The sequence below is a fragment of the Sarcophilus harrisii genome, chromosome 2 (assembly GCF_902635505.1).
Source record: "Sarcophilus harrisii chromosome 2, mSarHar1.11, whole genome shotgun sequence".
NCBI lineage: Eukaryota > Metazoa > Chordata > Mammalia > Dasyuromorphia > Dasyuridae > Sarcophilus > Sarcophilus harrisii.
Window position 1 is genome coordinate 462,418,351 of NC_045427.1, and position 12,856 is coordinate 462,431,206.

Genomic DNA, 12,856 nt, shown 5'->3' on the forward strand with positions numbered 1-12,856 from the left:
CATCCCCTCCAAGCAGTCCCTCCTCCAGTGTTCCACCTGCTCAAACTCCAGACAAGGACTGGGGAGTCTCCTTGGACAGTTTCCATGACACCTAAAGCACAAACCTTTGTGTTTCCCAGAAATGTCAGCAGCCTAGAGTTCTCCAAATCTCGCCTTAATTCTGTGGTCTCTCTCCTCTGTTGCAGTTTGATCCCTATCATTAAAGACTCCAACAGCTGTTTCTAATAGCAGAGGGGGAGAAATTTGAGGTCCCATAATTGGCTTCTGCAGCCTCCTCCATACATCTGGGGCAGATTGTTTGTTTGTTTGTTTTTTGGGGGTTTTTTTTATTATTATAATAACTTTTTATTGACAGAACCCATGCCGGGGTAGTTTTTTACAGCATTATCTCTTGCACGCACTTCTGTTCCGATTTTTCCCTTCTCTCCCTCCACCCACTCCCCTAGATGGCAAGCAGTCCTATATATGTTGAATATGTCCTAGATACAACATATGTGTGCAGAACCAAACAGTTCTCTTGTTCCACAGGGAGAACTGGATTCAGAAGGTAAAAATAACCCGGGAAGAAAAACAAAAATGCAAACAGATTTACATTCATTTCCCAGTGTTCTTTCTTTGGATGTAGCTGCTTCTGTCCATCATTGATCAACTGAAACTGAATTAGGTCTCTTTGTCAAAGAAATCCATTTCCATCAAAATACATCTTCATACAGTATCGTTGTTGAAGTATATAATGATCTCCTGGTTCTGCTCATTTCACTTAGCATCAGTTCATGTAAGTCTCTCCAAGCCTCTCTGTATTCATCCTGCTGGTCATTTCTTACAGAACAATAATATTCCATAACATTCATATACCACAATTTACCCAACCATTCTCCAATTGATGGGCATCCATTCATTTTCCAGTTTCTAGCCACTACAAACAGGGCTGCCACAAACATTTTGGCACATACAGGTCCCTTTCCCTTCTTTATAATCTCTTTGGGATATAATCCCAGTAGTAACACTGCTGGATCAAAGGGTATGCACAGTTTGATAACTTTTTGAGCATAGTTCCAAACTACTCTCCAAAATGGTTGGATTCGTTCACAACTCCACCAACAATGAATCAGTGTCCCAGTTTTCCCACATCCCCTCCAACATTCGTCATTATTTTTTCCTGTCATCTTAGCCTATCTGATAGGGGTGTAGTGGTATCTCAGAGTTGTCTTAATTTGCATTTCTCTGATCAATAATGATTTGGAACACTCTTTCATATGAGTGGTAATAATTTCAATTTCATCATCTGAAAATTGTCTGTTCATATCCTTTGACCATTTATCAATTGGAGAATGGCTTGGTTTCTTATAAATTAAAGTCAGTTCTATATATTTTAGAAATGAGGCCTTTATCAGAACCTTTAACTGTGAAGATGTTTTCCCAGTTTGTTGCTTCCCTTCTAATCTTGTTTGCATTAGTTTTGTTTGTACAAAAGCTTTTTAATTTGATGTAATCAAAATTTTCTATTTTGTGATCAATAATGGTCTCTAGTTCATCTTTAGTCACAAATTTCTTCCTCCTCCACAGGTCTGAGAGATAAACTATCCTATGTTCCTCTAATTTATTTACAATCTCGTTCTTTATGTGGGGCAGATTGTTTAATATTAACATTTCCCTAGGAGAGGTCAAGGAGGGCATTGGTCTTGGAACCCTTGAAAAAGGGGGTGGAGTCCTCAGAATAATGGCAAAGTTTTTCCTTAGTCTGGGAGAGATTTGATTTTGAAAGGGGCACCTCTGCTCTGAGTGTTTCTCCCTGGGAGTCTGCTGCTTCTCCCAGGAGGCAGAGGGTAAAATCAGTAATCTGAAGAGGAGAAAAAAGACTAGAAATCTCAGGATCTGGTTCAGGTGAGAGAGATAGAGTTAAAGAGATATTGCCGGACATAAGGTCCTGTTCTGGAAGGGATTCAGAAGCCTCCTGATAGGGACTGCATAGGAGTGCAGAGGAGCAGGAAGGAGGGAGTTTGATTTCCTTCCAGCAAATTTAAGTAGCATCCTGCAGTGCTGTTTTAAAACCTTCTTAGTTTTGAGAACTTTCAAGCTGAATTTGTCTGTTTTTTAAGAGATTTCCTAAGAAAGGATCCTTAGAAACAGAGGTGTTTTATCCCATTTTGCCACAAGCCTTAGTATCCCCAATTCTATGGCACCTTCTCCTTCTCTAGATGTCTCTAGAGATGGAGAGATGACAAAATGCTCCCTGATTAAGGGGACTTTTGTCAGAGAATGCAGGAATTCCCATACAGGCGTCCCTGAGAGAATTCTGCTCAAGTGTTGAGCTCCAATGACTCAAATCTTCCTGGGTATTTGAGTGTCCTAGCTATAGAATAGAAAACAAGAAAAGGCTTTACCTTGTCCAGATTCTCGGGGATTCTGGATCAGGGAACCAAAATGATGAGGTGCAAGTGATGAGGTTAGTGGTAGTTGTGATGAGGTGTGAGAATTGAGGTGGGGAATCCCCTCTGGTCAGCGCAGGTCCAAGGCGAAAGAATTTGCAAACCCAAAATCTGTGTGGCATAAAAGGACTTTTATTGTTCACTAAGAAAGAAGCTTTCTTAGCAGGTAGAACTCCTGATTAGGAATTTGGCAGAGATGGATTAAAAAAATCTTGACTATATGGAATAAGTTTTGGCCTTAACTTAGAATTTGAAGGCTTTCCCATGATCTGGGAACTCCCCAAAAGGGGCACAGTTTCTGGGCCTCCCAAAATATCTCAGTTTAGGTCAATGGAGGATGATTGACCAAGATCTCCAATTGAATGAAACCATTTAACTTGGAAAGGGTTTGTCTCAGTTATTTTCCCAGGGTTTGAGAGTCTCCCCAAAGGGGAAACAGTTTATATCTGGGCCCCCCCACAAAGGTGACATCATTTTTTCCCAAAAACATCTCAGTTTACATCACATATATTTATAAATTCTTCAGTACAAAAACATGCATGTTTATAGTAAACCCTCACTCAAAACTGCTATCTACCATAACAAATCTAATTAAGGTGAATCTTTCAAACACTGAAGGTTCACTCATTAGGTGAGGTTGAGGAAACCTGAAATGCTGGTAACACCTGAGGTTTTTAAATGGTACTAATCTTGGGACAACATCCAACTGTTGTCACTTTCTCAATTATATCAGAGATGCTAACAGTACTTCAAGAAAAAAAAAAATAAAAAGGAAAAAAAGGACAAACACTTTAAATTGTTATAGCAATTTTATTGTTTCACTGGTGCAAAATCATGATACTTGTGTAATGCATTTTCCCCTAAATTTACAATAATGAAGGTTATACATAAACTATATAGATCACAATTTCTCTATTTTTATACGATTTAGAACAAAATTTCCTTGATAAATATGCCCAGTAAAGAGTATAGGCCCCTAGTGGATGTCCAAAACTGCAAAATATAAACTTCTGGTTTTAACCATGGTACTTTTAAACTTTCAAACATGCATTAATATACTCTAGTTTTAGGGAAAATATTACACATAGCCTTGTCTTGCATTTAAAGAAAAGCTCAAGCTGAATTCAACATACAATATCCCTCCCACCCCCAAAGCAAATCTTTTGTAAAAATCAAGATGGACTATAAGAATACAAAGACAGACAGTGCTAGCCACTTCCTGGTTAGTACTCCCTAGGACTGAATAAAATTACAGAAGCAACAACAAACAGTGAAGAGAAACAGAAAGAAAAGATTAGTAGCTGAAAGAAGAGACTTGGAAGATCAGAGGAATTAAAAAAAAAAATCCAATCATGCTACTTCTGTTGATTAGACAAACATTTTTTGATGACCCAACTTGAATACCTATGAAGTGAATTAATTTGTTAAGGTCCTGAAGGTGAGTGTCTGGAGGTGCTGAATAAAATATATCACAGATAAGAGAAAGATAACCTAACTTGGCATTTCTGAAAGGCACAATCTATTGGGGGGGATGAGAGAGGGAAGAAATAACCTAGCATAATAAAAAACCATATTGTATGTAAATGGAAAGAAGTACAGTGTGTCTGTGTTTCTTCTTCTCTTTAAAGGACAAGACCTTCATAAATTGGCCCCTCAGACTCTGGTGATTCCCTCCTCAAGCGCAAATGCTCCAAGGTATTATGAAAATGTTTGTTAATCTGTTCTGTTTCTTCACTGGACTCAAGATTTGGAAGGTCTTCTCGTATCTTCTGGATAAGTTGATTTAAAACCTGAATTGTCACCTACAATAAAATACATATAACTCTATAAACCATTTTAATAATAAAGACAGAATTAAATAATACTATTTTAACACTACATATTATTAGCAGTATATATTATTCTTATTAACATAGTAACTGTAAAAATTAGGAACCAATTTAAATTAAGAAAACATAGCCCACAGTTAAAAGAAAAGCATTATTAAGAACATAATTTCTACTCAACCAGGAATCAATTGCTATCACCCAAGAAATCTTTCAATCTTAGGTTAACACTCCCAAGTAGTAAGCAGACCAGAATTTTCTCAACCACAACTTGTTCTTCCATCAAAGAGAGAAAGAAATTTGTCCAAGATCACTAAGCAAGCTACTGGCAAAGATCCAACAAATTCCATTTTAATTCCTAAGGCTCTTCTTAATTTCCCCAAATACATAAAAAATTAAGGCATATAAAAATGCATTAAAAAATAACTTCAAAGTAGAAGACATATTTAATAACTAGCAACTTTTTAATCCTTTTATATAAAGAAGAAAGTACTCATCTAATGAAAACTTTTAAAGTATCAAATCAGTTAAGCATACCAAGAAAAGAGCCTTTTTACTAGAACACATATTGTGTTTTAGCTGGAAAAAAATCACATATAATAAATACATTAATTTCTCAGTATAGAAATTCTAAGAGAATAAGACATTAGGTATAAGCTATAGCTTACACTATATATATATATACACATACTATATAACTAAACTATAGTTTAGTTTAGTTAAGTGATTGTTTTTTAGTGTAATTAAGTCTAGATTACAATGATTTATGCAATAAGGTATTTCAATTTAACATACACAAAAAGCAATACTCTGCTGAAACACCAGAATTAAGAAAAAGTAAGAGAAACTTCTAAGCCTATTAGAATAAAAACATATAATATGATGGAAATAACACAGATACAAAAGTAATAATGATCAATACAAGACTACAAGTAAATCAGACAGATAAATTCAATTTCAGCAAAAGTACTAATAGAATTCAAGGTCATTTGTCCAGAGACTCAGGTACCGATGTCACATACAGTCACATATGAGAAGAGAAACTGGGTAAGCAAAGTTCTTACCATCAGTCACATATTTCTCTTCAAAATTCCATTCCTAAAAACACATGGTTGGAAAGACCAGGGATGAGAAAGGGGGTGAGGGAATGGGGGGATTTTTCCACATGCTATCCCTACAAGTAAGGCTTAAAGAAAAGTTATTGATTTCTGAATATGTAATAGATATATAGATGTATGTATAGGATTTTTTTTTTTAGTCAGTTCAATTTTCCAAAGACAGTTTTGTGAATATGAATCAAATGTTAATTTGTAGACATTCTGGTAATAGCACTGTAGAAAAATTACTCAAATGACAGCAACTTACTCATGGTTTAAGTAGCAACTACTCTAAATGTTCTTAACTCTTTTTGTATTCTTTTAATCTTGTGTTTAAACAGTCAACAATTACAGACTACACAGTGTAACAAGTATTATATGTACACTTTGTATTGTTCTTATCAGCTATCTTACCAGTATAAATTATAAAATGCAAAAATAAAGATAAGAGAGTTTAACAATCATCAAGCATTTCTTTTCTCCTCTCCTTACCCTGTAAATCTGAAGGATAAGACAGCCCTAAAGTTCTAGAATCAAGGCAAAAAATTTCAGACACTAATGATATTCACTTACCGCATCATTTTCCTTTTCATAAAAATAGATATATCTGTTCAGAATTTCTATAAAAAGCTGAACTTGTAGCGAGGGATCCATGCACTGATTTGCTATCTTCAAAGCCTTCTTTAGGCATTCCATTACTCTCTTGCCTCCATGAAGCTATAAAGGATGAGAGTAAAAGAGGAGGAGAAAAGAGAAGTTGGTGATGAAATAATTATTACTTTGCTTTTAAGAATTTTTTAAAATGGAAGAAATTCTCTCAATGAATGTTTCAAAAAAAATCCAACAAGTTTAAATATTTCTTTTAGGCTACTCCATTCTTAAGCTTAAAAAAAAAAAAAAAAAGCCTGGGATACAAGCTTGGCCCCAAGGTATGACAAAATGAACTTCCCTTTCTCAGAAAGCATGAAACACTGTCAAGTTTGGCTGAGGCTTCCATTAGTTTTGCTGAACTGCCCTTTCCCCTTCTCCCCTTTCTTTTTATTGTTCATTAAATAGGGAATGCTCACTGAGTTATTATATTCAGAAATGAAGGTTATATTAAAAAAAAAAGCCAATTTTTTAAAAGTTAGGTATATATTTTGCAACTATTTTTGAATAAATACTATAAAAGTAAAATATCAGATCACACAGTCTTGCTGTATTGAAAAATTCTTAAAATTCCCATCACAAGATGAGAATGTAAACAATACCCCTGATTCAATACATCTCATTCTATACATTCATACATTCAATACATCTATTCTAACTCCAGGAATTTCTAAAACAAAGCATACCAATGTCCTTTGCCTGCTCTTTCAACTGAAATTCACATATATAAGTATCTGCTTAAGAAGACCCTGGAGAATGTGACCAAGACTAAGCTTCTCTTCTCCATGTTCCCTACACCTCTAAACCCCATGACTCACCTCTTCTCCATTCTTGTCTGTGTTTCTGCCAGACCAGAAGAGATGGGCACATGTACTCACAGCCCGGCCCTGGTCTGGCTTCTTGAGCAGTTTGGAAGCTGCCAAGGCGCACTGAGTCCTTAAAGGCTCATGGTTCTCTTCACTGAAGCACTTCATCCTCTCAAATGTTCCAATGATCAAGGTGATGGCAGCCAGCTGGGCTTTAGAATCACTGATTTCATCTTCATACAGAGAAAATGCCTTGGGGAGAAAATATACATTGTGTGTTGCTAAATTTTTCTATAATCATCATTTATTTCCAGTAGCTATTCTATGCATTTTTTCAAGTTATCTGGAATCTCTTCCCAACAAATAGAAAATGCATATATTTGTGTTTTGCTTTTTTACTAAGACATAGCGCAGAATAGAACAGAAAAACATTTAAGGGCTTACTATGTACTATGAGGATATAAAAAGAAAATAGCAAGAGAATCTCTGCTCTTGAGGAGCTCACTGTTAATTAGGGAAGGCACCACATACAGAAGGGCCCTTCTGTAGGTCAGATGGAAGACCTGGTGGTCCTTGAGGGACACTGGAATGGCAGATGACAAAGCCCAGGAGTCCTTAGGGTACCACCACAGGTTTCTCTCTACCCACGACAGTACAAGTAATCAGCTTTTACTAGGACACACACTGTTTTCCAAATACTGGAATTTGTACCCAACTAATCCTAATTTATTCCTTTTGTAACACAACTACAAAAAAGATAGGAATAAGGGTACAGTCTGTGATTTAGAACAAAAGAAAACCACTTTGGCTAAGGATTAAGTTTGTCATCAAGGAACATGATGAAGCTAGTTTCTTTCTTCTTTTTTTTTTTTGGGGGGGCTGAGGCAATTGGAGTAAAGTGACTTGCCCAAGGTCACACAGCCAGAAGTATTAAGTGTCTGAGGCCAGATTTGAACTCCAGTTCTCCTGACTTCAGGGCTGGTGCTCTATTCATTGTGCCACCTAACTGTCCCTCAAGGCTAATTTCTTAATGCAGGGATGGAACCAGGACCTCAGCCTCATGTTCTATGGAACAAAGCCCAGTTCTGATAATGTGACTTTAGAAAAAGAGATTCTCCTTAAGCCCAGGCTCATTAAGCTGGGAGAGGACTGGTTCTTTTAAGTGGTAAAAATGTTAGACATGTTCATATTATTACTACTGATAAGCAAAACTGAATTACGGAACCCTGAAAAATGCTTACAAAATAACCTAAACTAAAACTTGTTACCTGAGACATAAATTCATATGCCACTGTTTCATGGTTTTCAAAACCAATTTCCCCAGCAGCTAGAGCTCCTTGAAGGAAAAGTCGTAGAGGCAGCTCTGCCAATTCTGCTTTGATTAAAGCACTGATAGTCTGATGTGCAAAGGAAAAGATTTTCTGGCATTTCTTTTCCCACTTATCATCCTAAGAAAACAAAACAAACAAAACCCATATTTTGAACATACAGAATAGTCATAAATTCACTTCATCAATTTTACGAATTAAAATTCGTAATTTATACCTAAAGGACATTATAGAATGTAAAACACTATATAAAAATAAACAAAAAAAGACACACCCTACAACTTTGGAATCTTAAGCACGTTAAAAATTGATTGTCAATTGTTATATTTTCAACTGAAGAATGACTAAACAAATTGTGATACAAGAAAGTTACTGCCCCATAAGAATTGATAATTATGAAGAACGCAAAAGATGTAAGGAACACTTATGTGAATTAATATGGAGTAAAGCCAGAAGGAAAAAGAAAAAAAAAGTATAATAATGGCTATTATATAAATAGAAAAAGAATGCTATATAATTATAAAAAACAAAAGCTTAGCCCTGGAGAAGAATTGAGAACATGCATTTGCCTATCTTTTCAGAAGGTAGAGAATATGGGTATAGAATACTGTCAGATCCAGTTGTTGTGTTGGCTGGTTTTGCTGACCTGCTTTTTTCCTCATTTAAAAAAAAAAATCTTGGTTATAAGAAACAGCCAGCTAGGAAAGACAGGAGGGATGTAATGGTGATGTAAAAATAAGTGATCTCAATAAAAAAAACATTTTTAAAATAGCGGGCTTTGAAAGTAAGACAGAAAAAAATCATGTTCTCAATTCTCTAGGGCTAAGCTTTTATTTTTTATAATTACATGACATTATTTTTTCCATTTACATAATGGCTGCTATTACATTTTTTTCCTTTTTCTTCTTTCTTTACTCCATAACAGTTAATATAATTTTTCCTTGAATCTTTGAGTTTTTCATAACCATCAATTCTTATAGGGCAGTAACACTGACATTTCTTTCATGTATCACAATTTGTTTAATCATTCCCCTGTTTAAAGTTTTTTGTTATGAAAATGTGTTTTGTAGATTTGTACATGTTTAACCTATATTGGATTACTTGCTGTCTAGGGGAGGAGAGTGCGGGGGAGGAAAAAAATTTGGAACACACATTTTGCAAGGGTGAATGTTGAAAATTATTTTTGCATGCATTCTAAAAATAAAAAACTATTCTTCAAAACACTTTTTTTAAAAGTTTAAAAAAAATTTTTTAAAGAAAGTTTTTTATTTGGTTTTTTAAATTAAAAACAAAAAACAAAAACAAAACTGGTCTCCCTATCTTGCCCAGATTGGAAGTGGAGAAATGCTTCAAGGCCAAGTCCTACACAGCAGGGGAGCTTTGACCTGCTCTATTTCCATCTTGGGTCAATTCATCCCACTTTAGGCAACCTAACACCTTATCAAAAACACAATAGTGTTAATTTAAGATGATATGACTAAAATTTTAAAAGTGAACATGCTTTTTTTCCTGTTATAAAATAAAATCTTCTTGTTTCTTAAACATAATAAGCTTGATTATCCAAGTTTAGGACATAAAATAAAGTATATTTTCTTCAAAGCCATCACCAGAGACTCTAATTCATTATTTTGTTTCATTCATGAAATGTGCTCAGAATAAAGCTAGCAATTTTGGGTCTTAGGACAAGAAAAAAATTAATTTTATCATTCCTGATAGAAAAATAATACAAGACAAATTCAATAGAGTGGGAGAGGAGAACCTAGGACATTCTTTTACAAGACAACAAAGACTCCAGAATAATGACAATAAGCAATCCCATAGAGGGCAACAGGGAAAGGATAATTGGGAAATTCACTATCTGAATCTATGAAATCTATGAAAGAGATGGAAAGGAAAGAATCAGCTTCCTAGTTTAATTAATTATTACTGATATCTAGATACTAAGTTTATTGTCTCCATACTGCTAAGTGTACTAATATATGTTCAAAGTGAATAAAAACTTAATTATACAATTTTTTAAAAACATCATTTGAAATTTTTGTAGCATCTCAATCTTAATACTCTGCCCAAAGACAAAGTTCGCTTGCCTTAGTTATAGCTTTAAAACCCATATTACAATGTGGGCTCAATTATTTGCATTTAGAAGAAAAGTTACTATTTTGTGCTAAAGTCTTTATTATGCAATATAACTCAACATTATAGTACCTACAACATAACAAACAACTCTTACATAAAACTTCTGCATCACTCTGGAATAGTCAAATAAAAAAAAGAGATTGAATGCTCATTAAAAGATCACCATAATGGTGTTATAGTGTATATAAAGTTACTAATTTCTTTGAAATGACATTTAACAAAAATAAAAAGTTCTCATAAGATAACAAGACAATATGCTGCTTTTAATGTTTCAACATGTCTCTGACTTGATGAACTGATCACCATATTTCAAAAAACACAGGAAGTAGGGGGAAAGGAAACAAAATTACACACTTAAAGAGTAAACTTACCACTTTGGAATTTTCTTTATAGCGAAAAGCCAGTTGATATGCTGCAAATACTAAGGGAGGGAGGGTAAAACGAATGCGCTGGTTCCCACCAGCTCCAAAATGTTTCCGTGCTGTATTTAAAATCTACAACCAAAACAGAAAAAGTAAAACACAAAATCTTAGAACAACAGCTATATTACTAAGTGCTATCAATAAAATTTTATCTTTTCTACAATTAGGCACCTATTATGAGATATCTAATTTCACTGAACAGATAGTGAATTTTTTTCAATTATTCAACAAATAAAACCATTTCATACCACTGAAAAATGGGCATATGTGAGTCATAATTATAGAGTAAACTATGAACTCTGAGGGCCATCTATCGTATAAGAAATGATATACTATCTCTAATTCGTAGGTCTCTAAGAAAATCTTACTTAAAAGTACATTTTATCACATAATTAAAAGGATTATCATTAGTGGATCAGGTTCTAAAAGGTAGGCTTTCATACACTGACAGGCACTGCAAAGGGCAGTTAAAATGATTAATTATGAGTCTTCATAAACATGATTGGGATCTAACTAGTCTTTGAGGTCACACTCACCCATTTCAACACTGGTCATCATCAAGTACTATCATTTTAAAATATGAAGTACAACTATATAGGAATGTTAATTCACATGTAATAGCATATTTAGGTGGCACATCTGTCTTAGGCTATCTGACTTCTATGGCCATTCACCTTTTTCCTTACTAACCATGTGGTGTCTGCAAATAAATGCTAACCACAGGTAAGAATAGCTGATGCTTTACATATATTTAATATTTGTAAAACTCATTATACATATTTTCATTTGAGTCTCACAACAAGCTTACAAAAGAATCTATACAGACTATCTCCATTTTCAGATGAGAAGGTGTCATTTTGGGAGGTTAAGTGATTTGTTCAGAGCCACACTGTAAAAGACAATATTCAAACCCAAGACTTCCTACAGCAAAGCAGTCATCTACTACATAATGTTGCCACTCAGTTTCTACATATAAAACTCTTACAGGAACAAACTCTTCCACTATATATACACACATATACTTTTCACTAGTTAACTAAGTGGCATAGTACACAGAGTTCTGGGCCTGGAATTAGGAAGATTCATTTTTCATGAGTTCAAATCCAGCCTCAGATATTTACTGGTTGTGTAACCCTAAGCTAGTCACCCTTGCCCGCCTCAGTTTCCTCATCTACAAAATGAAGTGGGAGAAGGAAATGACAAACCACTATAGTATCTCTGCCCAAAAAACCCAAATGGGATGACAGAGAGTTGGGCATAACTCAAACAACTGAACAACAAAAATAAACTTTTCACTTGAAGTTAGTGTTACCTGATTAGTCAAGCAATTACAATTATAGTTCACTTTTCATCTAAGGAAAACTCTACCTAGTGCTAATATTTTTCTGTTCCTCTTAGTTCAAACATTAGCATTAAATAAGAATTCAGTTGTTTATTTACTTATGAGGTCCTTATAGATCACTGATATAGATGAAACCTATTAGAAAGATCACCAATTCAAAGGTTTTTAAGCTGAGATCTATGGACAAGGAATTCTTTGGATTCTCACCATGAAATAGATAGGAGGAAAAAAACCTGTATCCTAATTTCAATAAAACCCATTTTCTTTGTAATACTAGGTATTTTATTTTACATATTTAGAAACATTATTCTGAAAGAAAATCCAATAGTTTTCACCATCCTGCCAAAGGGATCCAGGACACTCCTAACCTAGCTAGTCTAACTCATTTTTAGCTGAAAAATACTATGTCCTGGAAGATGACATGCCCAAGGTCACAAAATAATAGAGCAAAGCCAGAAACTGAATTCATATCCTTTGGTTCCAAAATTAAAACAAATTATGGAGGACCCTCAAGTTCTTCATGCCTATTGTTATGTGTTAACTGCAATCTAAATGAAAAACCAGGGGTCATTCTCAAAGTGTGCTGTTTCAAAAGAAATCTGATGTTTAATTTTATGAGTCAAACTAACTATAGTGAATCTATAGAGTAGTTAGATATACTTTGGCCAAAACTAAAAAAATTAAATAGTTCCCCAATGCAACCTTTTTTTAATGGAGCACACCAACTTCAACACCAGCATTTCTGTTCATTTAAAAAAAAAAAAAATGATCTAAGTACTTTATTCCAATGTATCTGTGCATGAATGTTGTGGGAGGTAAGAT

The 12,856-nt window shown here is 34.5% G+C and overlaps 1 protein-coding gene across 1 annotated transcript in view; it reads right to left on the bottom strand.

The window, feature by feature from the left end:
- Positions 1-3,219: 3,219 nt before the first annotated feature.
- The window catches only part of VPS35 (VPS35 retromer complex component), a 36,010-nt gene continuing 26,373 nt past the window's right edge, over positions 3,220-12,856 (bottom strand). The window contains exons 13-17 of the mRNA XM_003757212.4: positions 10,642-10,764; positions 8,075-8,254; positions 6,819-7,058; positions 5,926-6,069; positions 3,220-4,231 (exon numbers count right to left, since the gene is read on the bottom strand). Of these exons, the coding sequence (XP_003757260.1) occupies positions 4,052-4,231; positions 5,926-6,069; positions 6,819-7,058; positions 8,075-8,254; positions 10,642-10,764 (867 nt within the window). The 3' untranslated portion in view covers positions 3,220-4,051. The remainder of the gene's footprint in view (positions 4,232-5,925; positions 6,070-6,818; positions 7,059-8,074; positions 8,255-10,641; positions 10,765-12,856) is intronic.